The sequence below is a fragment of the Micrasema longulum genome, unplaced genomic scaffold (assembly GCF_059751315.1).
Source record: "Micrasema longulum isolate JH-2025_06_02 unplaced genomic scaffold, ASM5975131v1 h1tg003330l, whole genome shotgun sequence".
In the NCBI taxonomy this organism is placed as follows: domain Eukaryota; kingdom Metazoa; phylum Arthropoda; class Insecta; order Trichoptera; family Brachycentridae; genus Micrasema; species Micrasema longulum.
The window spans coordinates 5,851-33,317 of record NW_028280406.1 but is presented as its reverse complement, the minus strand read 5'-3'; the positions used below and the strand labels follow the sequence as shown (position 1 = coordinate 33,317).

The 27,467-nt window shown below is 35.7% G+C and overlaps 1 protein-coding gene across 3 annotated transcripts; it reads left to right on the top strand.

Moving 5' to 3' along the window:
• The first annotated feature begins 3,056 nt into the window (after positions 1 to 3,056).
• On the top strand, positions 3,057 to 27,259 carry LOC148270861 (uncharacterized). 3 transcript variants are annotated; one of them, XM_088242123.1, is made up of 9 exons: positions 3,057 to 3,275; positions 12,221 to 12,320; positions 13,165 to 13,409; positions 13,594 to 13,818; positions 15,261 to 16,000; positions 17,618 to 17,798; positions 20,716 to 20,845; positions 24,104 to 24,255; positions 25,915 to 27,259. In XM_088242123.1, the coding sequence occupies exons 2-9, from the start codon at positions 12,233 to 12,235 to the stop codon at positions 26,209 to 26,211; spliced, it is 2,058 nt and encodes a 685-aa protein (XP_088098249.1). In that variant the 5' UTR covers positions 3,057 to 3,275; positions 12,221 to 12,232; the 3' UTR covers positions 26,212 to 27,259. The 3 variants fall into 3 exon arrangements, with proteins under 3 accessions (XP_088098249.1, XP_088098248.1, XP_088098250.1); XM_088242122.1 differs by having other exon boundaries at positions 3,057 to 3,296; XM_088242124.1 differs by lacking the exons at positions 20,716 to 20,845; positions 25,915 to 27,259 and having other exon boundaries at positions 3,057 to 3,296; positions 24,104 to 24,243.
• The last annotated feature ends 208 nt before the right edge of the window (positions 27,260 to 27,467 follow it).

Below are 27,467 nucleotides of genomic sequence, written 5' to 3'. Positions count from 1 at the left end.
GTATGTCACATCCGATATTGCATTTCTTATGGCCAAACTGCGACTGCACGCATATTACGGAATTCGTAATGGTCACCGGTGATACCAGTATTTTTTTCCCGTAAAACTTGGGAAAATAAAACAAAAATAAATATTATTAATTTTGGCGTCACTTTCATAATATTAAGCTTTTTTTAAAAAATATATATTTGCGTTTTTATGATTTTTTCAAATACTTTTGTGTACCAGATATTATGTTATTATCTTATATATACTTACTGTAAACTAATTTTTATTATTTGTTTTTAACAATAATTTGTTAATACAATTTTTCATACGTATAAGTATACATACATATATATATATATATTTTAAATCTTTACAAGTTATTTACAATTTGCTTTTTAATTCAATTACTTTTCTTAAATCCATATTTTTTTTCTTTTTTACTATGTAAAGTTTCACTTTTTATTTTGCATGGCAGTATGCTTTTTATTGTTTCTACATGTATACAAAAAAGCGTTGTTTTATTTTTTAAAGTATTACTAACTATGTTTGTACTTACCTGTATATTTGTTGTAAATGCCTTGGGCGTATTGTAAATTTAAATATAAAAATAAAATAAATTATTAACGATTTGTAAATAACTCACTATAAGAAAATTGGAATCAAGTTAGGGTAGAGTGGCGGTGTCGTCGCTACGCTTATGATTCTCGACCTGAGTGTCTGCGGCCCATATTTTTGCTGTAAATTATTTTGACTTTGGTAAATTATCTGACTTCGCGATTGATAATCCTAGAACGATTTTTGTCCGTGTAAGGGCGGCTCCGCAGCAGTAGCGCATTATTACTTTGAGGTTAAAAATTAACCGTGTTATTTCTAAACCGTATAAAACAAGGCTCCAGTGTAGTTGTAGGGGTAGGCAGAGACGATATAACGCCGTATCTCTCTGACCTGTCATTGGCCATTTGTTGAAATAAATATGTTTAAAAACACAAATAAATCGCGCACAAGAGGGTAAATGAGGAACTTCAGCCCTACGGGAAATTGGATACAATAAATGTTTTCTTGCGCGTGGTAAAAATTGGAGGGTAAATTCTTACTGTAAAGATTCCTTAAAATGTGCTTAAAATTATACGTTTTCATAATAACGGACTACTTTGAACAACGTTACTGGTTTATATCAATGAACAAATGAAAAGAGAGTTATGGAAGATTTCCGGTTTGCTTGCCGTGAATGTTATTTCAGAAATACAAACCTTAAAAAATCGTAGCGCTGATAATACAATATGTTAAAATTGAAAAAAAAAAATTTTTTCTTCGTTTAATAGTCTTTTAACAAATAAAAAAATCATAAAACCTCTGAACTTCCTCATTGAAATTGATGTTTGTTAGTGATTACTCGTAGATATTTATTAATTATTATCATATTATATACATAAAATTATAATTTATACAAAGTTGCATTGACTATATAACTAGGGTTATTTACCCCGTTCTAAGACAGTAAAAAAAATATAAAAAACTTTCATCAATATATAGAAACAATAATATAGGTAGTGGACATAGTGAAAAACATAGTAAAAAACATAGGAAAAAATATTTGAAAACTCCGTAAAATACGCAGTAAAAACAAAATATATAGTAAGAAGCATAGTAAAAGAGATAGTAAAAAACATTTGGTAATATATCCTAAATAAAACAAGTTTACTGGATTATAATTTTACTTTATTTTTTATAAAATATACAAAGGGTATATTGTAACGCGTTTCGTCTTGTTAGGACATTAGACATAGTTTGTTTGAAAATTAAAATTCCAATAAACTTGTTTTATTTTGGATCTTCTTCTTTCTGTGCCATATCAGGTCTCCCCGACGTTGGCGATCACTCTAGAGTAGGCATTCCGGTCCTGCGCCAACTGGAACAGCGCCTCAACCCCACGCACTCCCGTCCAGTCGCGGATGTTTCTCAGCCAGGACATCTGTCGCCTTCCAACCCCACGCTTTCCCTCGATCTTTCCCATCATAATAAGCTATAGAAGCGTATATTTGCTTCCGCGCATGATATGGCCCAGATATGCGAGTTTTCTCTGTTTTATTGAGGACAGTAGTTCTTTTTCGGCACTGGCTCGTCTCAACACCTCCACGTTGGTCACTAAATCTGTCCACGGGATTTTCAGCATTCTCCGGTGAAGCCACATTTCAAAAGCCTCTAATCGGTTCATGGAGTTCACCTTGAGAGTCCATGTTTCAACCCCGTAGAGCAGTATTGACCACACATAGCACTTGACCATCCTTTGTCTCAGTTTTAAATTAAGACTATCACTGCAGAAGAATGATTTCATGCCATTGAATGCTGATCGTGCTATTTCTATTCTGCATCTAATTTCCTTATCCGGATCCAGATCAGAAGTGATTTGACTGCCGAGGTAATTAAAGTTAGTCACTCTCTCTATTGTTTGACCATTTATTCACAATACAGCATTATTGTGAGGGTTTCGGCTAAACACTATCATCTTTGTTTTGGCCACATTGATGTTCAAGCCCATTACTCTACCAGCTTCGTCAATTTTATTAAGAAGTTCCTGAAGGACACATGCGTTGTCAGACAGGATAACGGTATCGTCAGCATATCGAATGTTATTGATAATTTCGCCGTTAATTCTTATTCCCTTTCTGACATCAGAGAGAGCATTCTTAAATATCTTGTCCGAGTATAAGTTTAAAAAATTTGGATACATAACCAAATTGAATATAGAATTCTACCAATTGTCTGCATACACAATAAATAAGTAAAAACATTTTTAAAAAACTCAGTAAAATACGCAGTAAAAACAAAATACATATTAAGAAACATATTTTAAGTCATAGTAAAAAAGTATATAAAAAAAAAAACAAAATACAGTTATGTCTTATCTTTTATTTCTATAATAAATTAATAATGTATTTTTTTGATTATCTTGTTTCTGGCAACCCGAATTCCAACTTAGCCAACCGACACAACTGCCGCATTCGTGCGCTCTCTTTTGTCGCCCTGCGAAGAAATACATTGTCAAATTCGCAGGCTGCGTTGGGTGAGCTCGGTCGAGCGCGCGCAGCCCGCATTTTCAAAATACCGCGCTCGGATGTCAATTCGAATCGGACAATCAAAATTTTCACAACAATGGCTGCCGCTTTTGACAGCTCCGAAACACAACAATAAAAAAACTCATTTTCGCGTGTTAAACGGTGAAGTTTCAATGATTTTTGAGAACAATTGTGAAATATAAAAGTTGTGATGACTGTCGGCTGTGTAAAGTGAGTCATATCGTGATAATTGTATGTGTATTTTGTTATCTCTTTGACTGTGTAAATCTGTGTTGTTTTTTTTATTGATTCTGTCGGGAGAGTTTTTGCCGCTTTCTAAGGAGGATTCGTGACGTCACCTCATTATTGATTATTTCTGTGACCTTTAGTTACACCAGAACTAGACGAGCGAAAGTGAAAATTGCACGCATGAAATTATTTATTATTTTTTATAAATATATTATTGTTGCATATATTAAGGAAGTTCGGTTGTTTTTTTATTTTTTATTATTTGTTTATAGAATATCAAACTAAGCCAAAAAATATCTATTTAAAAAAAAAAAATATCATCACTATGGTCATAGAATTAAGAATAGTCCAGAAACCGCATACGTACATCAAAAAGCAACTAAACGGCAACTTAACTACTCATAAATGAGTAGGTTCACGATTTGACCCATTAGTTTCTTTGTAGACGTCGCTCAGTACGCAACTCCTGATTTGAATTTAACTATGCCGCGTGTTGTGTCGTTTTAAAGTGTAGAAATACTGCTAGGATCTTAAAGAAGCGGGATGCAATCACATTTCATGTGTAATTAGCAAATAAATGTGTAAGTAGCAAATGCATTACTTAAAAATTGAATTATTTTTCCATCTGTCAGATTGTCGAAGAAAACAAAATGAACATTTCTTAAGTGTTGCTAGGGTAGTATTTTTTTTTATCCTACTTTGCTCATCTAATGAGAGAACTAAAAATTGGACTTCGGATTAAACAACTCTGTGGTGGACATTTGACCGACATTATCTTTAAAACATCGAATATTATTTAACATGACATAAAAATATCCGTTTTATGTCAAATAAAATTTATTTTATATTTTAAGTTCAAAGTTCATTAATTCAATTACTCTTATTAAATGACACTTTACTTATCTACTCTGTTCGGTCAATCAATATTTCCGCGTGCACAATAAAATTTTGGAGAAATTGACAGATTGCTTTTTTTACCTTACATTTGTGTTTTAATTATATTTTTTCCCATCTTGCAACATTACGCGGCGACGTCACGAATGCTCGCGGTGAAAGTAGGGCATCGCGGGGGATTTTCGGACACAGTCCAAAGTATTCAAATATGATTCTATGCTCCTTCTGGACTATTCTTAATTCTATGTATCATCACTATGATTTTTGAAAGTTTTGTAATTCTGAAATTACTTTGCCCGCGACGTCACGAGTTGTCGTCAAACCCCGCAGCTGTCAAAATACACCAAACGTTGAAGAACATGGCTACCCTTAGCCCGGAAATCCATCACGACACGTAACAACGCTATAATGAGGAAGTTCGGTGTTTTTTTAAAAAAAATATTTGAAAATAGACTATTAAACCAAGCTAAGGTCTAAAGCTAAGGCCAAGACAGAGCACTGACCGATTTCTTTAAAAATGAATAATGCCTAAAATGGCCACTGCGAACGCCACCTGTCCCATGTGATACATAATATGTCAACGGTATCCCATCAAACAAAAATAGTCCTTCGGAAATAATGTTCGAAATACTAGTTTCCAAATAGAGAATCTTCTAAAAATATTTGTAATCTGCAAGTTTGTTTTGGTACTAAAAAAGCCGACTTGGGTTAAAGACGAAAAATAGAGTGTACTTTTTTGTATGGAAGAATAAGCTGAGGTAATCGGCTAGTTTCATCGTTCAGTAAGAATGGGCTGGGCGCCGGCGCTGGGCGCACTTTATAGATATTGTTTTGTAGAAAGATATAAACGGTGATTTATAATAAATATTTTTTTTATTTATTTTTTTATTTATTATTTTACATATTTATTACAGCAATATACAAGTAATTATTTATACAACAAATTAATTCAGTAGTAAAAGTAAGCATACATATTTTTTTATTTTTGCTGTTGGTTCATCTAAACTGCCTAACTAGGGATAGCTTCCCCGTTCTAAGGCAGTAAATTATGTATTTTATAATGATATTTAAAAGTATTTACAGTTTTATCATAATGTGTGCTTTTTCAGTCTTAAAGGTAAACAATGAATATCCAGAGAAAACATAAATAATACCAAAATCTAATTACTTTTTTATTTTTCTCATAAACATGGTTACTATAAATTATTATTATTAAAAGTCAAATATAATGGTAAGCTGTGCATAATCGCTTACTTTGACGATTCGCCCCTGCAAGGTAGGTTATTTGCTGGTCGCTAGCTAGGCCCGAGAAACCGGCGGTAACATCAATGTGTCGCGCCCGCCACAGGCCTCGTACTATGGCCATGTGTGGCGTTTTTAATACGTTTTCGTATGTTTTAAATTAACGCGCCCGCTGTCGCCACCGCTTTAGGCCCGCACTATGGACGCGCCCTGTCACGATTCGATTAAATATTAGACTCTGTTTGTGACCGTTTAAATTTGAATAGAACATCGTCGCTAATCTCGACGTCACAATTGTCAAGGCCAAACATGACACGTTTTGGTGAAGACATATTTTCCAACTATTTAATTATAAAATTTATGGATTGATTGATTTGGTGTTTGTTTTGTAGAACTCCATATTTAAACTTATAATTAGAAATCAAACACTGATTTGAGTCTACTGAACACTTTATTTTATTTTTACAAATATTAACATATAAAAATAAAAACTTCGTGACAATTGTTTCGCCTTATTAGGGCATTTTCAAACGAATGTGAAGATTATTTGGATTGAAGGTCCTTATATAGTTATATAATTCAAGGTACTTAAGTAGAAAATAAAAATAATCTTATGAACTATAGTATGTACATTAATCATAATTGAGGGAAAAACCAATGGTTAAGGGTGAGGCTAAGTGTTTAATAGGTAATGGGGAATTTATATTTGAATTTCGGGGAAAATATAACAAAGTGAGTTATTTATTGACATACAAGTATGCATTGTGAGATAATTAATGAAGCTTTATACTTTTGTAAATTTAGATAATTGTTGTCGAAAAAATATCAATAATATTATAATAGGTTGCTGTTCATTTTAGTTTTAAAACATGATTGAAATATTATGAGGAAATTTATATAAACATAAATGTATTATTATACAATATTTCTATTTTTAAGAATTTCTTATCAAATGCAATTGTAACATGATTCATCTATTAATTACGCGTCATATAAGCGTGTACAAAAAGGAACAAAGTGAAGAATAACAGTCTATTTAAATATGTTTAATAGTGGTGAGGATATTAGGTTAGTTTGTTCATTTATTATTTTAAAATTAGGATTATTTAGATATTTATTAATTTCCAATTGTTCAAGTATATTAAGTTTACGCCCTTTGCTTTCAAAAATAAAATAAAGTGTTCAGTAGACTCAAATCAGTGTTTGATTTCTAATTATAAGTATAGAATTTATGCATGAAAACATTTTTCCTCAAAATCCATATTGATTTGAAAACACAATGAGTTTTTCTAAATCCATTTCACACATTTTCGTCGGTATTCGTAGTATGTGATATTTCTCTATTATGTTTTTTTCCACAACTTATAATTTATTGAAACATGTGTTCAATATTACACGCTCATCAACACAAAACAATCTCTCATTAATATCGAATATTTTGGCTTAAATTCGTCACCAAATAATAACTTCGCAGAACATATCGACTGTTTGGGCTTTTCTGGAAAGCACTATAATTAGATGCTTCTTTATCTTCCTTTGAAAAAATATTTGACTATTGTATGAATTTCGATGACATAGTTAAACTAAAATTGAAAAATTTTGAAATCAAATGTCCCACCAATAGAATTATAATATCGCATCAAACTGAAGCCGTCTAAACTACTCATAAATGAGTAGTTTTACGTTTTGGACATCATAGTCCTTAAAATACAGCTTGATTAGAACGACAGCCGTCAAACTAATGTCATTAGCGATGGGAAATTACCGATAACTGATCAAATCAATTTTATCATTAACATATTACAACAGAGATGAAGAACTTTTAAGATAAGGTAATATAGAAGTCTAGGCATCTACAGGGCTTATGACCTGTCAATGGCTGGTTTCAGTGGCCACTTTACACACTGTGTAACATTCACCATTCTGCCCATATTCGAACATCTATATTCCTTCAATTCTTTCATCTGTTAATGTTTGTGAAGGTAAAGAGCTGAAACCTTCATTTATGCAGGTGAGATTCATCTAATTGAATTATTTCACCTACATACTAGGCAACGCCTGAAAATGTTATTTTTTCAATTTCTATACTTCTTCATGGACCAGGTGGATTTATAAACAATATTTTGAGTTTGTCCAAATCTTTGTAGACAAGGACTGGATTCAACTCCCTAGGGAGCCGTTTATATTAAGTTCTTCATCTCTGTTGTTATATGTTAATATAAACGGCTCCCTAGGGAGTTGAATCCAGTCCTTGTCTACAAAAATTTGGACAAACTCAAAATATTGTCAATTTTATCAGTTTCTTCATGCAATCATGATATAAAAACGCAAAAACAAGCTTATTATAGTGTGTTTAATACAATTATTCACCAAAAAATAAAACAATTATACTTTTTTCATGAACAACATCAAATGAACTATTTTTTTAATTCAATAAATTTACATTGATCAATTTGTCCCATTTCTTGCGTTTTTGCAAAATGATGTAACCTTGTAAGAACGTCGTTAATAATTGAGTTTATTTTTAATTTATTTCAACAGAGAGGGAAAACATTTTTGAGAAGGGAATATGGAAGTCTAAGCATTGACAGGGCTTATGACCCGTCATTGGCTGGTTTAAGTGGCCACTTTACACACTGTGTAACATTCACCATTCTGCCCATGTTTGAACATCCACATTTCCTCAACTCTTCCATCTGTTGACTTTTGTGAAGTAAAAGAGCTGAAACCTTTATCACGTGGGTGAGATTCATCCGGCTGAACCAAATCACCTACTAGGCAACGCCTGAAAACAATTTTTCAATTTTTATACTTCTTCTTTTACCAGGTAGTAATTCAACAATGTTTGATTATGTCCAAATGCTTGCAGACTGGCTGGATTTCCTCCCTAGGGAGTTGTTCATATTTAAATTCATTTCAACAGAGAGGGAATTTTTTTTTTTTTTTTTTTGAGAAGGGAATATGGAAGTCTAGGCATTTACAGGGCTTATGACCTGTCATTGGCTGGTTTTCAGGCGTTGCCTAGTAGGTGATTTGGTTCAGCCGGATGAATCTCACCCACGTGATAAAGGTTTCAGCTCTTTTACTTCACAAAAGTCAACAGATGGAAGAGTTGAGGAAATGTGGATGTTCAAACATGGGCAGAATGGTGAATGTTACACAGTGTGTAAAGTGGCCACTTAAACCAGCCAATGACAGGTCATAAGCCCTGTAAATGCCTAGACTTCCATATTCCCTTCTCAAAATTTTTTCCCTCTCTATTGAAATGAATTTAAATATGAACAACTCCCTAGGGAGGAAATCCAGCCAGTCTGCAAGCATTTGGACATAATCAAACATTGTTAATAATTAGGTTTATTTTAGATTTTTTTTAGTTTCAAAGCTGATTTTATATATTTACGTATCAAGCATTGTATTAAAAAAATAAATTAACACGCCAGATACGAATGATTTTTCGTGTGTCAAATAAATAACTGCCTAGTCGTTACTACAAAGTTATGTCATCACTTTTTCTGACAAATGTCGTTCTAATCAAGCATTATTTTAAGTACTATAGTTATTCTGTAGACGTCGCTTAGTACGCAACTGCCGATTTAAATTCAATTATGCCGTGTTGTGTCGTTTTTAAGTGTAAAAATACTGCCGGGATTACATTTCATGTGTAGGTAGCGAATTCACAGATAATATTACTTAAGAATTCGATTATTTTACAGTCTTGTCAGATTGTGAAATAAAACAAGATGGATATTTTGTTAGTATTGCCAGGGTAGTCGAATTATTTACCCAGCTTTCTTTTAATTAGCCTATTTAAACAGTATTGATTTACTAAAATGTTTATTTAATGTTTTTTTTTTTTATGTTTGTCTAATAAAAGCACCTGTTTTTTTTTATAGTACAGACAGTTAAATATTTTTTGTGGTAAAACTTAACTGTTAATAATTGTTCGCGGTCTGGCAACATTATGCGGCCAGGGGTGGGGGGGGGGGTTTAATTGGCAAACTTTTGGACACATTGCGATGTATGGAAACTTGGGTCTACGCGTCTTCTGGTATATTATAATTCTATGGTCCCATCAGCCACAGCGGTCACCGGCGGGTGACCTATTATTTCTCTGAGGGAATGCTCCACATGTTAACGGAGACTTAAAAACAATAATTTAAGAATCAGTTTGAATCACCTTTTTTACTTAATCGGTTATCTTCAAATCATTGGAACAAATTTTTCTTAAATATTTAATCTCTAACTTAAGTATAAATTTCAAGAGCTGATTTGCAAAGCATTTACGTAAGTATATTTTTTATCAGAAATTCGTGACGAAATTTTTGTTTGTATCATAAGATATAGGACATAAGTCTATTTACTTTATTTTTGTAACGGCGCAATTTTGAAAGAACAGTGTCATAAAATTTCCAAATCGTACGATGTTTCTACTTTTTTTATCAGACTACCGACTTAAGAGATCACCTCTGTAGCTCAATCACAAATAACTATCGACGTGCTAATAAGTGGCGTGATAACAATTTCTCACCATGGTGGTTTATCGCATTCGCGATCACAATGGAACATCCGCGAACACCTAGTATAAAATGTCAAAATATTTACGTTTTGCGACGTATAATCCTGCTGCGCAATCACATGTTTGAATTTCACCGGTGGTGTAAATATGGAAAATATTCCATAACTGCTATTTTTATTTATTTATTTATTATTTATTATTTATTATTTATTTATTATTTATTATTTATTTATTATTCATTATTCATTATTCATTATTCATTATTCATTATTTAATATTTATTATTTATTATTTATTTTTTTATTATTTATTATTTATTATTTATTATTTATTATTTATTATTTATTATTTATTATTTATTATTTATTATTTATTATTTATTATTTATTATTTATTATTTATTATTTATTATTTATTATTTATTATTTATTATTTATTATTTATTATTTATTATTGATCATGCTATTTATTGCATTTAGCCGGCGATTGTCAAGCCAAATGTCAAGAAAAGAAGTCGCCGTAGTGATTGTAATTTAATTTTCACTTTTTTGTATTAGATATTCCTTAGTATTTTGCAAATGCAATATATTGTATTATTCTCTTATAATAAACGCCGATTTTTGGCCAATGAACTGTATTTATTTACGAAGAAACCAAAAAACAAACTGATACGTGCGTTGACTTATGACTGCGATAACTTCAGCATGTTCATTATTGTCGATTGTGATCGTTCAAATGCTTACCATGTTTTTAAGCATGTCGATAGTTATTTGTGATTGAGCTACTGGGCCACGATTATGAACGGCTATCTTCATAGGTATATACTGAGACGGTTAAAACTAATATCGATATTTATGTACGAAAGTGTGTACATTTGTAAAAAAATTAAAGTATCTTTGTCGGTAAACGGTAATTGAACACGTTTAGAAAAAAAAAATTGTACACATATTATATTTTTCATACAGAAAACTTTATTTTACTTTGTAGATAAAATTGAAGATAAGTTTTAACTTCCAATCAGAATACGTACCCTGATTTGGGCTGCTTTGGGCCCTAGTGGAGAACAGGTGTTATGCAGGCGTTGTATAGGCGGCATTTAGTTTTCACCGAGTAAATTTCCGATCTCCAAACAGCCTTCATACTATTGAATGTGGCGCCTGCTACTCCTAGCCGCACTCCCAGTTCTTTTTGAAAGCTGCCTTTTTCCGTAACTCCTAGGTATCTGAAACTCTCGACCCCTTCGACGACTCGGCTTGACAGAGTCAGGGGATTTTAGGGCATCAAGGCATGAAGTGTCACACGGTACATGGCGTTTTTATAGTGATACATTATTTTATTATTTATTTTTTAAAGTTATAAATGAAAAGATTTCTCCACAATAACCACATTGATTTTAACATATTACAACAGACATGAAGAACATTTAAGAGAAGGTAATATAGGCATCTACAGGGCTTATGACCTGTCAATGGCTGGTTTAAGTGGCCACTTTACACACTGTGTGACATTCACCATTCTGCCTATATTTGAACATCTATATTCCTTGAATGTATTTGAATTACATGTATTTAAATTTAATGAAAATTTAAAAAAATAAAAAATAAAATAAAAGTGGAATATAACTATATACGTATTTTTATTATTATAATAAATTGTTACATTAAATGTTTTTAAAAATCTCTTTTGGATTAGAGCGAAAACTTGAGAAAATGGCATATATTTACGAGTATTTATTTTTAAACAAGCATTTTTTTTATTTAATATTTTGTGTTCATCATTATAATAATTAATAGAAAGTAATTAAAATGCACAGTAAAAATTATATTGGAGAAAATATGTATACACACTTATTAATAAACAATAAATGTTGTTATTTAAATACTTAAACCAATCTACACAATTTCTCATTTGAGTTCCAGAGTAATTGACCAAAAAAAAAACATTTTTTCAAATTTAAATCATTAGTTAAATTTTCAAAAATAATTTAAAAAATAAGAAATAATGAAACAAAGTATTTAAGTAAATTAATATTACATTTTCTTAATATTTTTCTTTTCATACACACAACCCTCTAATCCAACACATAATTAAAAAAAAAAAATACCACATTTGGTTAAAATTTAATACAGCATTTTTTCAAATCAACATCCTGTAGATTTTAAATGCGTTAGTGTGGGTTTTCTGAACGCGCCAGCTTGAGTTAAACCACCAGTACTGTGGCAATGTTTTCACGGCCAGATAGCAGCGTTTAATGCGATGGTGTTTTGGTTTGCAGCTGAACCGCCTGATGACGGAGATCTACGACACCGTGGCCGAGGTGTGCATCCTGGACGGCAGCACTTCCGGGGAGACCGATCAAGACACGGGAGATGAAGGTAACTATAGTCATTACATTAAAATATTGCTTGATTAAAATGACAGCTGTCAAACTAATGTTATTATTGATGGGAAATTACCGATCACTGATCAAATCGATTTTATCAGTTTTTTCGTGCAAACATGAAACTCTGTTTCCGAAAATTGATACAAAAATGCAAATGTATATAATTTAATCTAATTTATTTTACTATGTATTTTTATTGTTATTTATTGTGGCCTGACACGGGCATAGCCTAAAAAGCCTTAATAAGTTCATTAATATTTAAACTAGTGTAATTTTAAATGAATAAATAAATAAATAAACATAAAAAAAACAAGTTTATTTAAGCGTGTTTAAGACAATTACTCACCAAAAAATGCGACATTTATACTTTTTTCATGAACAACATCAAATGAATTATTTTTTCATTCGATCAATTTGTCCCATCTCTAACGTTTTTCCAAAATGATGTAACTTTGCAAGAACGTCATTAATAATTAGGTGTATTTTAGTTTTAAAGCTGATTTTATACATTAATGTTGATTTATGTCTCAAGCATTGTATTAAAAAAATTAATTAACTCTCCAGATACTAATGATTTTTCGTGTTTCAATATAAATAACTCCTTAGACGTTACTACAAAGTTATGTCGTCACTTTTTCTGACAAACGTCATTCTAATCAAGCTATATTTTAAGGACAATAGCGCGTTCTTAACCTCTTGCTGATCTAGATTTTGTACATTATTTAGAATATATAATAAAAAAAATACTTCTGCAGCGCTGAAACTTGAAATACTTTCACACCTCAAAGAATACCACGAACGCAGTCTTATTATCTTTGAATTCTGTTCCAATCCAGCGTCCCTCAAGCTGACGCGCAGCCTGACCGAGAAGCGCAAGCGCTACGTCCGCCGCGTGTCTTCTCGCGCCGGCTACCTCCCCACGGAGCCGGACTCGGCGCCCCCCGGCGGCGTCTGCGGCGCCGCGAGCGAGGCGCGGCCGCCGGACGAGGTGAGGAAGGGCGGGCTGATGGACGCGTGCGTCCTCATCGGGATGAACTATTCCACGGGGCAGGCGTACGTCAAGAGCGTGTTCCCCGAAAAGGTCAGTTCGCAGTTCTTACAATAGTAATCCAATAGAACAAATAAAATAAATAAATATGGGTATTAATAGTGTGCTTTGAGAATGTGAATTAAGGGGTTAGGATCTGACAAGTTCACACCTTATTTCCACGGAATAGATCGTAGGATTTCTGCGATGAAATAAATAAGCCATCTTTCCTTTCCAGACGAGCCTGCCGCCCAGAATGGAGTCGCTCGTGTTTCCCGAGTCCTCCGAACGCCCCCGGGGGGAGCCGCCCAGCCTCCTGCAGTACGGGCTGGTGCTCACGGACGAGCGGGGGCTCAGGACGTACGGCTACTGCAGACGGGTGCTGCCGGAGGGCGCGGGCGCCTGCCTCCCGCTGGCTTACTGCCTGCTGTCCAAATACCGTGCCCCGGATTTCTACTACAAGGTATTTCTACCACGCTGAAGTCAATATCTGTACTTTATTATGTAAATAAAAGACGAGTGATACTTTAATCCACAAATTTGGAATATCCAGTGACCGGTTTCATCGCTTTCGCGACATCTTCGAGGCTGGTATCTTTATTAAAGAGTTTAATGTATTTATACAAAACAGACTGAAGGATAGATAATTCAAAGTTATATGAAAGTAAATTAAATAAAGTTATTTTTATCTTAAGGATCATTATCGAAATTTTTTCTTCGGGTTAACGTAGAATTACTTAATGAACAGATAACGCACGTGCATTCTCCATTACTTTACCCATTGTAATATAATTTTACTAATGACTTTTTACCCTTTGTTTTTCAGAAATCATTATTTACAAAACCACACTCACGAAAGATGGGACACTAAAAATAAAATAAAATACTTAAACTCATTAAAATAGCATCATATCAACTCATTAGTGAACCTGAAGAAAATATTTCGATAATGATCCTTAAGATAAAAATAACTTGTAGGTGAGATTCATCCGGCTGAACCAAATAACCTACTATCACATGATAAAGGTTACAGCTCTTTTCCTTCTCAAAAGTCAACAGATAGAAGAGTAGAGAAAATGTGGATGTTCAAACATTGCCAGAATGGTGAATGTTACACAGCGTGTAAAGTGGCCACTTAAACCAGCCAAATGACGGGTCATAAGCCCTGTGTACTATCACATGATAAAGGTGATAAAGGCTCTTTTACTTCTCAAAAGTCAACAGATGGAAGAGTAGAGAAAATGTCGGTGTTCAAACATTGCCAGAATGGTGAATGTTACACAGCGTGTAAAGTGGCCACTTAAACCAGCCAATGACGGGTCATAAGCCCTGTGTACTATCACATGATAAAGGTTACAGCTCTTTTACTTCTCAAAAGTCCACAGATGGAAGAGTAGAGAAAATGTGGATGTTCAAACATTGCCAGAATGGTGAATGTTACACAGCGTGTAAAGTGGCCACTTAAACCAGCCAATGACGGGTCATAAGCCCCGTGTACTATCACATGATAAAGGTTACAGCTCTTTTACTTCTCAAAAGTCAACAGATGGAAGAGTAGAAAAAATGTGGATGTTCAAACATTGCCAGAATGGTGAATGTTACACAGTGTGTAAAGTGGCCACTTAAACCAGCCGATGACGGGTCATAAGCCCTGTAAATGCCTAGACTTCCATATTCCCTTCTCGAAATGTTTTCCCTCTCTGTTAAAATTAATTTAAATATGAATAACTCCCTAGGTAGGAAATCCAGCCAGTCTGCAAGCATTTGAACATTGTTTAATATACCAAATGTAACTTCCAGCTTTTCAGCTTTATTCATTTTAGCATTTAATTTTCCAGGTAAACTGTGATGCGTTATTCGTGTACCCATCTGAAAAGGAAATTATTACATTTTTTTCCCCTCCAGGTTTTGCAAGAGATCGAATCCCGCCACGGCACATCGGACTTCATAATGAACTCCATAATGACCCAGCTGTATAACTCGGAATTCCCGCTCCCCGGGCAGAGCCTGACGCTGAAGCAGCTGCGGTCGCCGAAGCGGCTCGTTGTCGACGACGACGAAACCTCCTTCAAGAAGTGCTCGACGCTCCGGAGCTCCGTGAACCTCGGCGAGGTCATGAAGACCTTCGAGAGGGCCAACTCGGAAGACGGCGACAAATTTCGCAGAAGAAGCGCCGATGTACCGGCGATGGGCAAAGACAGCGAACTGTCCGTCATGAGATCGCTGGAACGCCTCTACGGCCCCGACTTGAAGGAGTTCCAAAGCGTCATCGAGTCTGGCAATACGCTCTCTCCCAATATTTTCCAGAGAGAATTCGGCGGCAGCAACTCCAACCTGGACGCCTTGAGCTTGGACCCTTCCAACCCGGATACCTCCAGCTTGGGCTCTTCCAACCTGGATGCCTCCAGCCTCGATTCCGACTTTTTGAAGGGCCGGGAAGAGCGTCTGGACAAGGAGAAGAAGTACAGGAGCTACAGCTCGAGGAGCTGTTTGGAAGTTGTGACCCTGAAACGTCCTTTGGAGCCGAGATTGGAAGAGGATTGTCTTTCGGCTCTGTTTGACAGCATCGGCGTCAGTTGTTTGGTGAAGATTTTCGGGACTCTGTTGATAGAGAGAAAAGTGGTTATTGTCTGTGATAAATTATGGTAGGTACAATTTTTCTTTTGATGCAAATTAGTTTAAATTATCAATGTACATTATCAAGCCTACATCTGGGCTCATTCAAATTTCAGTTCTATGCTCAGAGTAATAATGCGCCAAGCTATACAGGAGCCCAAACGTAGGAAATCCGTTCCATGATTATTGAGTATTAAGTTAGCTACAGTTCGCAGCAAAACAACGGGCCGTATATCAATCTGCATTCTTAATACTCTTAAATATGTACCTGTGTATTTACTATTGCAGGGTTATTCCAATTTATTTTTCTTTAATTCGCCTATATTTATTTTGTAAAACTGAAAATACATGTGTGTGTTTATTTTTTATTTATTTATTAATTTTATTCGCAATATACTTATGTTACATTTATTGAGACATAAATCCCAACTCCGTGGAACCAAAGTCCCGTGTTCAGTTTGTTTGTTTGTCCGTCACATCTCCGAAACGGCGAGTCGTAGCGGCCTGAAATCATGACACGTCATTTTAGATGCAATTTCAAGGTTAACGTTGCTATTTTCGAGTAAAGTTTGAAGTAAACATACTTTAATTCACAAATTTATCCCCTAAATTGAGAAAAAATAGTATCTTAAGTAAATATGTTGATATAAGGAATGTTTTTAAGCAACATAATACACGTGTCGGGACAATAAATGCCAAAAGTCAATTTAAATCATGGGAAAATATTCTAAATCAATTACCTGTGAAGACTGCCTCCTTTAACAGCTTTGACGCTCCTACTGCTGCAACCAAACATACTGCAATTCCCCATAGTGGATGTTTATTTATTGTTACGTAAATATCCAAGTTATTTACAAACAAAGCCAAGCACAGCGACAAAAGCATCCGATAGAACCGTCAAACAAACAAAATGGCTGCCAATTCGTTGCTAACCAACATCGCTTGCGTTCCATGAAACATAGTGATAGGGCTTCTCTATAGGTTGACGCATCATTACTCTAAGATATGTACCTTAAAGCTGAAATGCTGGAGGTCACGTTTGGTGAATTGTTCAGGAGAGCGGTTTGAAGTTGTAAAACTGTTTTAAATGTATCTCTCCAAGTAAAAACACTATTTTGATAAGAATATTTAAGAAAAAAACATTTAAAACAAAATGGCCACCAATTGGTTGCTAACTGACATCGCTTGCATTCTATGAAACATGGTGATAGGGCTTCTCTCTAGGTTACGCATTATTACTCTAAGGGTTTTACTGTACTTTTATTGGATTTAATTCTACATTTATTTTTTTACATATACAAGAGTGTATAATGTGACTCGTTTAGTCTTGTTAGGACATTATCAAATTAAGAGTTTACTTATGTATTCATTGCTTCACCCGTACATTTATGTAAACTATTTTACTTATTAATATTAATGTTAATTATTTTACTTTTTAACTCGTCCCAACATATTTAAGAACCGAATTAAATTTCTTGGAAGTTGGGACAGGAATATAAAAAAAAAAAAAAATATTTATCATTTTTTTTCTAAGGTTTTCACAATTTGTGGCAACATATTATGTACATATTAAAACATTATTTAAAATACCTACATGTCAATCTGAAATCTGTTCACCTCTCTCATCTCCTTTACATTCCTCACAGCAAGCTGTCTTCCTGCATCGAGGGCCTCCAGTCCATCCTGTACCCCTTCTGCTGGCAGCACACCCTGGTGAGCTGCGTGCCCGCAGAGATCCGGCGCGACCTCATGGAGGCGCCCATTCCCATCCTGGCCGGCCTCTACGCTCCCGACCCCGGCCTCTTCCGGGACCTCAACTTCCAGGAGGTCGGTACAGCGGGGATTACAGTCCCAATAGCATTTCGACCACAGCACTAAATACCGCGCGCGACCACACTGTCTAATTCTGAAAAATGGCGGTCAATGCTATATCTCGGGGTTTTTTACTATAAAATTGGGTTGACTAAAACGTCTTTATTTTTAAGTTAGATTAGACAGCTATTTCTGCCTGTTGCAAGAAAAAATCCAAAGAAGTTTTTTTCTCAGTAGGGAAAAATATCACGTGGATTAAGAAAAATTCTTTGTAATTTCAAAATTAATATGGATATTGTAGAAAAATGTTTTCATTAATAATTTTTAAAATAAAATTGTTAAAAAATATGTTTCAACGAAAACTCGACATGTTTGGCCTTGACAATGGGGAAATATCGAATACCGATAAAAATATATGAAATGGATTTAGTTTATTGTATTTTCAAAATCAATATAGATACTGTGGAAAAATGTTTTCATATATAACTTTAAAAAAAAAACTTTTTTAAGTGTCACTAGAAAAACCTGACATGTTTGGCATTGATTGTTGTAGCGTCAAGATTCGTGACGATGTTCTATAAAAATTTGAACGGTCAGGACAACAACAACAAACAAACCATCACGCCGTTTCCCCGCAGGGGTAGGCAGAGAGGATAGAACGCCATAACACTATCTTGGCATACAGACCTCGCTTCCTCTACATTCATACATCTTCTCATGCACGCACGCCGATTATTCCTACTTTTGACATGTCCATCTTCAAGTGTTTGATGGACTCGATCGTGCCATGTCCTTCTCGGTCCTCCTCGTTTTCTGCGTCCATCAACATTTGCATCGTAGATCCTTTTAGCCGTTCTTTCGCTGTCCATTCGCTCTACATGTCCAAACCAACGCGGCACCCCTTTCTTGATTCTGTCAATAATGGTCAGGAAAAAAGTTGAAAATAAATATGAATTGTGGCGTATTAGGGGCCGTGGCCAATGCAATGACCGCGTTTTTGCGGCAACTCAAGATTACAAATTTAAAAATATTTTTTATGCTAATTTTGGTGCTGTGGTATATTTTTCTTTATATATATATATATATATATGTAGTTGGATAATTTATATAGCGCCATTTTTGTGAAAATCACCGCAAGGGCGCTGTACAATTAATAAATATCCCAGTACGTCTTGCAGCTACAGAGCGCATGGACGGTTGGGATTCTAGTTCCTCGTTTTCAATTAAGATCAATAAAAAATTATAACAGATAGGAGCTAGATTACAGGACGTCTTGCAGCTACAGAGCGCATAGACAGTTAGAAATTTAGCCCCCATTTACACATTTTAAAAATTGACAAATAAATTTAGTGTATTAATGATACTAAAAAAAAATAAAAATAATATGAATAATAAAAAGGAGTAAGATTACAAAACGTCTTGCAGCTACTAAGCGCATAGACGATTGGAATTCTAGACCCCATTTATAAAATTTAGGTATTTTTAAGTTGGTATATGAAAGCTAGATAACCAATCATCGTGCAGCTACAAAGCGCATGGACGAGTGGAATTCTAGCAAAGTTAGAATGATATCAATAAATTTACAAAAAATACAGCATTCTAGTAAGTTTGTCAAGTGTTCATGCCAAGAAGTAAGCAATAAAAAACTAAATAAATAAAGCACTGTTTCAACTCCATGGTTAACAAAGGGAGATAGATGTCCGAAGAGAATCTTTTGTAGACAGTAGGTAGATATCGTCACCATGTGGTCCACTAGGCTGCTGGAGAATTTCTGGAAACGCTCGTGTGTAGACTGGGGGATTATGCCAATTGTTCCAACGACTTGGTGTTCTTTACCCTCTTCCATATCCCCTCTTTCTCACCTGCTGACGAGCCTCAAAATTGGATATTCTGTAGTCCTTGTCGAAAATACACAAATATTGGTCGTGCCAAAACCTTACATGACACCAGGGGTGGGAAGAATATTTAATGTACGAAGCCTATGTCAAAACTAAAATATGTTATATGCAACTACTATGGGGAGCAGGATATCAAAATGACATAAACAGACAACAAAGACAGCAAAATAAAATATGAAAGTTAGTATATGACCTACCCTATCTAACAGCAACTAGAGAACTTTTCAAACAAACTAAACAATCGAATGTAACTGACCTCTTTAAACTAGAATCCTTAAAGGCGGCCTCCGTGGTGTAGTGGTCAAGACGCTTGACTCACGCACGGAAGGTTCCGGGTTCGATTCCCGGTGAGAACACAAAAATTAAAAATGTGATTTTTCTCAAGCCTGGGTGCTCTGTGATGTAATTCACCACTGCAAAAAATGTAAATGTAAAAAAAATAAAATTTATTCATAAATAAGCCACTGATGTAATTGTAGACGAAGAATTAAAACTTGAAAAAAACTGTAGTAAACGTGAACACAATACGAGAATATCAGAAAAATATCATATGCAACCTTCTAAAACGAGAAAAGGACAATCGAGACTAATAAACCACGGACTGAAATTATACAATAAACTACCAGACAAAACTAAACGAAAGACTCAGACAACCTTTACAAAAGACGTTAAAAATATTATTATTAACAGTAGAATGTGAGGCCCAAGTCAAATTTAACGAGGGGCTCGCGCGAGATGCTCCAAGCCCCCCGCAGTCCACCCCCGCATGACTCCGCGAACAAACCATACGATAAATAGGTGCAAAGGTTTTCACGGTCACCGTTATCAATATTATGTACCTTTACAGTTACAGTTTTCCCTGAAGATGGCTCCTGCAATGGTAGCCGAAACGTCGGATCAAATCCAACATACACGGTATCACCCAAAAAAGATACATAATATTGAAACCATACGATCTTCATCCCCACTCATCGAATATTTTTTTCATAGTTCCAAATGTATATCCCCTCAAGTGATTGAATGGCATCTTTCAGGGAATGATTGTGGACATTTCCAAGTCCTGCCGCGACAGTCCGTGCGAGCGAATCATCACATCGCAAGGGGACGAGAGCACCCTGCTGCCCCCCCTGTTGGCCAAAACTTTGAAGGCCTCCCTGCAACTAGGTTAGTAAGAACAATATTTTGGGTTTGTCAAAATTCTTGTAGACGAGAACTGGATTCAACTCCCCGGGGAGCTGCTGAAAAGAGATGAAGAACATTTAGGAGAAGGTAATATAGAAGTCTAGGCATCTACAGGGCTTATGACCTGTCAATGGCTGGTTTAAGCGGCCACTTTACACACTGTGTAACATTCACCATTCTGCCCATGTTTGAACATCCATATCCCTTCTCAAAAATGTTTTCCCTCTCTGTTGAAATAAATTTAAAAATGAAATCCAGCCAGTCTGCAAGCATTTGGACATACTCAAACATTGTTTAATTAACTACCCGGTAAAAGAAGAAGTATAAAAATTGGAAAATTGGCGTTGCCTAGTGGGTGATTTGGTTCAGCCGGATGAATCTCACCCACGTGATAAAGGTTTCAGATCTTTTACTTAACAAAAGTCAACAGATGGAAGAGTTGAGGACATGTGCATGTTCAAACACAGGCAGCATGGTGAATGTTACACTTTACATAGTGTGTAAAGTGGCCACTTTAACCAGCCATTGACAGGTCATAAGCCCTGTAAATGCTTAGACTTCCATATTCCCTTCTAAAAAATGTTTTCCCTCTCTGTTGAAATAAATTAAAAATAAACATTATTAACGATGTTCTTACAAGGTTACATCATTTTTCAAAACGTAAGAAATGAGACAAATTGATCAATGTAAATTTATTGAATTAAAAAAATAGTTCATTTTATTTTGAAGGAAATAAGGAAGTCTAGGCATTTACAGGGCTTATGACCTGTCAATGGCCACTTAAACCAGCCATTGACAGGTCATAAGCCCTGTAGATGCCTAGACTTCTTTACCTTCTCTTAAATGTTCTTCATCTCTGTTTTAATGTGTTTAGGTTAGTAAGAACTGTATCAACCATTTTAGAAACATGCGCACTTCTGTATGTGCTGTGAAATAGATCTAGAACCTTGAAGAGTTTTCCAGCCGATGGCTGCTCTGGGGTAAATATCCTCGAAAAGGAAATGGACTGGTGATGTGTCCTGGATATATAGGGTTTGATGATGATGATAAAATACTGTCCATTCTATTCGTGTCCATGGAATGTGGATCTGATGGCCAACAGTACGAATTTTGCACTCTTCCGTCAGTTTGTCCGGACTCGGGTATCGCGTTGGGAGCTCCTCAGATGCGCGGACGCCTAGGTGGGTAAAATATGGTGGGACAGGCAACCGTTCCTGTGGGATGCTCATTCAGTTGGGTCTGTGCTTCCTTCCGAGCGGAACGCACACGTTCTTTTGTTTTGTCCTCCCCTTACGGGGGTGGTATTCGGATCCTCTGCCTCTGACCACCCGGGGAGTCCTTCTTTATCCAACGTCGTTCTCTTAATGTAAATATCCGTGTTTTTACTTATGTTTTGTGTAAGTTATGTTTGTTATGTTACTATAGTTTTTAAGAAAATGTTTTTGTATATTTGGATACGTTTATTTATGTAAATTATTTGTTAACATATTTTTTTGAATAAAAAGCGTCCTCCTCCCCCCTCCTTAATCTGCATAGAGTTTGTATTCCTTAGGAATATTTATAATAACTTTCCTCTATGCGCAGCTGACAGAGAGTCCCTCGGGACTCTATAACAGCTGCGGGTGGATGGTGGGCTTAAGGGTCTCCCCTCAATGTCCATTCTATAATTTCTTTTTTTTTTGGAAATTCATCCTATGAAGGATGATTTCTGCCATCCACATAAATGATTTGATGTAGACTGGGGTTTTGAATGTACTATTAACATTATGCACAAAAGGATAAATAAAAAAATGAAATAAAAGCCTCCTAAAAGTTGACGCCATTCTCATTCAGAAATCTTCCTATGTGATGAATCACTTCGGGAGTAAGCGAGGATAGGAGAGAAGCGTTTATTTCTTAATATTGCTTTATTTAGCACTCTATATACCAGTATACAAGTTTCCAGGTTTCACACATAGATGGCACTAGCGGCACGTGTAGTGAACATACGTGTCAGAAGTTGTAGGTTAAACAGCTGTCCACAATAATCAGCCGTAATATCAACACATCGCAACGCTAAAATATTGCGAGACGAGGACGGCCGAGGAAGACGTGGCATGATCAGATAAACCGAAATCTTAAGTCTGGTCGTGTCAAAAGCAGACAGAACCGAAGGGCATGTATGACAAGATGTATGAATGTGGAAGAAATTAGGAATGTGTGCCAGGATAGACGTGTGTGGCGGTTCATTCTCTCTGCCACCCCATCCGGACCATAAACACAATAACCCTCTTTTGTATCCTTATCGACACCCACTAATATGTTAAGTGTTTCTTTTACATATTACGTATGTTTAGTTCTTATAAAACCCTGAAGATGGCAACGCGTAGTGCGTAGTTGCCAAAACCAGTCAGTTGTGTCGATAAAATGTGGTTCATAAAACAAGGGAATTTTATTTATATATCTCAAATATATTTATATTTCAATTTATTTAAAAAGAACATATACATAATAAACCTACAATCAATACATACATATTATAAAAAAGAACAAATACATGAAAGAGACTTATGTAAAAGTAGTAGGAGAATCCTGCTCCGGAAAACCCCTTCGGATACATGGAATAGATCAATATCCAGAGCGATGTTGTTCAGCATAGCGGTAGCTCTTCCAACAGGTATAACCATCGGCAGGTTAGTCCTGTATTTCGGAATATGAAACAATCTATGCTGACGCTGTCTTAGGTAATTATCAGGAACATACAAACCAATGCTCATCATAATCTCAGAATTATCGATCATATCGCGCAACAATGGATAAAAATGTGTAGTTAAATACACATTCCTTCTAGTCTCTAAACTGTTGTAGCCAAGGATACCTAGGGCCGCAATTATGAATGGCTATCTTTATCGGTACACACTGAGACGGTATAAACTAATATTGATATTTATGTACGAAAGTGTGTATATTTGTATGAAAATTCAAAGTATCTTCGTCGGTAATTGAACACGTTTAGAAAAAAAGATTTGTCAACATATTCTATTTTTCATACAGAACACTCAATTTTACTTTGTACATAAAATTAAAGATAAATTTTAACATCCTATCAGAATACGTACCCTGGAGAAACTTGGTCGGGTAAAGCCAAAGATAATACGATAATACGTGTGGCGGTTCATTCTCTCTGCCTACCCCTACGGTGCCATATGGGCATATAAAGCCTTATTGGCGTAAAAATTCATAAAAATAATTTGTATACAGGGCCGCCTATAACATCTACCAGCCCCTCCGACGTGAACGCCCGTAGGACCCGGAACGTTCTGGTGGCGGAAGCCTTCCTCCGCTTCTTTGTGGAACTGCTCGGCGACTACCGCCTCTTCTTCACAGACGCCACGAGCCAACTCGACTTTCAGGTATTTTGTTCATCACTATCGTTCTAGACTATTTTCAGAAAGACCACCCAGAAATATCATCATCAGGCTCATTAGCCTGTGCTAATTACTACACTTCTCCAGAATTATATCGGGATAAAAAGCTGATTTCTTAGTGCGAAAAATGGCTGCAAGTGACATGGGTCTTAAAATAAATACATCTAAGACTAAATGTAGTCACAAATAAACTATGTACAGCAGGCAATTGACCTTGGGTCACACCACATAGACAATGTCAACTCCTTTTATATTTAGGTACTGAAATTACTAATAATATCTATTATAGTGCCGAGATTAGAGCACGATTATCGGCAGTAAACAGATGTTACTATGGCTTGTTTAAACATCTGGGATCCAAATTGCTCTCTAGAAAAACTAAGACCATTATTTACAAAACTCTCCTCAGACCCGCCATTGCATATGGTGCCGAAGCCATCAGTACTGAGAGCTCTCAGTCAATTTGTAAACATGGAAAGTATTGGTTATCGATATGTTATACAGTACTCGCAAGTCAAAGTCGCAGTGGTTGACTAAACATTGTAAAGAAATAGCGAAGAAGTTCCCTACTCACTCTTCCGGTTCTGGAAGCCGACTGACAAGTCACAACAATGTTTTGAGTTTGTCCAAAGTTTTGTAGACAAGGACTGGACTCAACCCATTGGGAAGCTGTTATTATTAACGTATTACAACAGTGATGAAGAACATTTTAGAGGAAGGATTATAGAAAACTAGGCATCTACGAGGCTTATGACCTGTCATCAGCTTTTTCAGTCATATTATTCCACTACTTCGGGAATCACACTGGCTACGTTTACCACAGAGGGTGGAATACAAACTCTGTTGGCTTATGTATAAGTCACTGTACAACTCTGCTCCGGAATATCTAAGGGAACTCTGCATTCCAGATGAACTAGCTGACAGACGTCTTACGCTTAGATCAGCTACATCAACGTCGAAAGGAAAAGTTATTATACCTCTACGCAAACAGCGCACTAAATTTGGCGAACACGCATTTGCGGTCGCAGGCCCTACGGCGTGGAATGCTACTTCAGCAGAGGTGCGAGGCTGTGAGAGTGAAGTGATGTTTCGGAAGAAACTTAAAACCCACTTGTTCTCTAAATCATTTGAATAAATTCTTAGCATGTGGTGACATAGTATATTATTTTTCTTAAATTAAAAAGTTTAAATTAAATCTTTACATAATCACTTTGTAAAGCGCTCTTGAGGTATTATATTACGAAAATGGCGCTGTATAAGTTATCCATAATTATTATTATTTAAGTGGCTACAAGTGCCCCGATTCAACACAGATTTCCGAGCGAGTCGGGGCAAGTTCATAGGCATGGGTCGTTCCAAATTGTGTCACTTTAAGCTGAGTCTCTGTCCCTAATAAATGTTTGTACAATGTTATTAAAAAAACATTAAAAAACTTTGCGCACTTCGTAACATCCACCTAGACTTATATATTTCTTTCTTCAAAACGTTCTTTATCTCTGTTGTAATATGTTATGTTAAAATCACAACTTGTTCAAACTTGACACTGACTACCCCAATGAATCAGACTTATTACTTTTTGTTTGTTTTATGTATTTTCCTGTATCCGTCAGTCACCCGATAATAATATAAAAAAAACGTTTGCAGAAGGACCTCTTCATCAAGAGCGTCCGCTCCAAGCACGTGCAGCTGTTCCTCGAGTGGTTCACGGAGACGGCCATGTTCGGCACCTTCGTCCGCCAGCGCCGCTCGGACCTGTCGCCCGACCCGCGCGCGCCCCCCGCGGCCGACCACCCCTACCCGGGCTACTACGCGCTGCTGGACGAGCGCGCGGCGGCGCGCCGCGCCGCGCCGGCCGCGGGCGTCACGCGGACCAACTACAAGACGGTCGTCAACAAGAAGGTCAAGGTGTGGAGGGACAAGCTGAGAGATCTAGTGAATTGAAATAACCATCGAAAATCAAAAGCTGACAATGCAGATTTTTACCCGAGAGAAGCCGTCGAGTGGAAAACGCCCTTCCAGGTTTGAAGCACCACCGTATGAAGTACTTCAAGGTTTAAAGCCTATCTCGTTCAAGTCACAGTTTTACCAGATCTGGTATTTTTTATACAAATTCGGGGTAAAAAAGCTCATCGAAAACTAAATAATCTAATGTTTTGTGAGTTTAATAGCGCAATGAATCCCTGTTCCTTTTTATTACATATTTTTACTATCAATATTTAATTTACTAAATGTTATTAAATATTTGTATGTACAGTAAAACCTCGTTTTTACATTCATCGATTTTACATTTCCCGCTTTTTACACCGAAATGTTCAGGACCCATTTTTCTTCATACATTTTCATACAAATATTCCCCCAATTAATGTATTTTACATTTTTCATCATCCCGGTTTTACGCTTAAAAATTTTTGGAATTCATTTGATGTGTCAAAAAAGCCAAAATTATGTCGCAATATTGGCACCGCGGCCCGCGCGTCAATATTTATATAATTATTGTACAAGACTATACTAAATATACTGCAGAAAAATTGTAAGAACTGTCATGATTAAGGATTATTCATATTTACCAATGATTTAATTAAAAATATTTTGTATTTATTCAAACAATTCTGCAATGTGTTATTTTTTATTGAATTAAAAAATACATGCATAAATAATTTTATCTAGGTACCTTAAAAACACGAAAATAAAAATTTGAATTTGCATAAAATGCATACAACAATTTTTTCCCTAAATATTGGGAAATTTTATTCATATGGTATCACTTTTTTTAGTATGGCACCACAAAATTTCAACTGTCATTTACATCGCGGACTGTTTCACACTTTTATGATAACCGTTTAAACCATCCCCTTTTCACAGTATGTATGTATAACATCAAATAATATTTGTATTGCCTATTTTTTTAACTTTTTGCATCGTAATTTATTGATGCGAAGACTTTATTCTTCCTAAACATGCGTCAACCGCATGTCACAATTTAGAAAAATGACAAAACTAGACACTTAAACAAAATGGTCAATTACACTGCACCCACTTTGAATTTAGCTTGAGACAATAATTTACACATTTTTTTATCTACCACGATTTTATTCTCCATTCGCGCGGCGGCGCGCGGCCCGTCTTTTGACAGATCGAATGAGTTATGAAAAAATTTTGATGTAAAACCGGGGTTATGAAAAACGTTAATTGGGGGG

What these genes read in the sequence shown, in the direction of transcription:
- LOC148270861 (XM_088242123.1), top strand. Translation starts at nt 12,233, where the DNA reads ATGACGGAGATCTACGACACCGTGGCCGAGGTGTGCATCCTGGACGGC. An exon ending in AGAGCGTGTTCCCCGAAAAG is followed by an intron (nt 13,410 to 13,593) that starts GTCAGTTCGCAG and finishes TTTCCTTTCCAG; the next exon opens with ACGAGCCTGCCGCCCAGAAT. An exon ending in CGAGCCAACTCGACTTTCAG is followed by an intron (nt 24,256 to 25,914) that starts GTATTTTGTTCA and finishes AAACGTTTGCAG; the next exon opens with AAGGACCTCTTCATCAAGAG.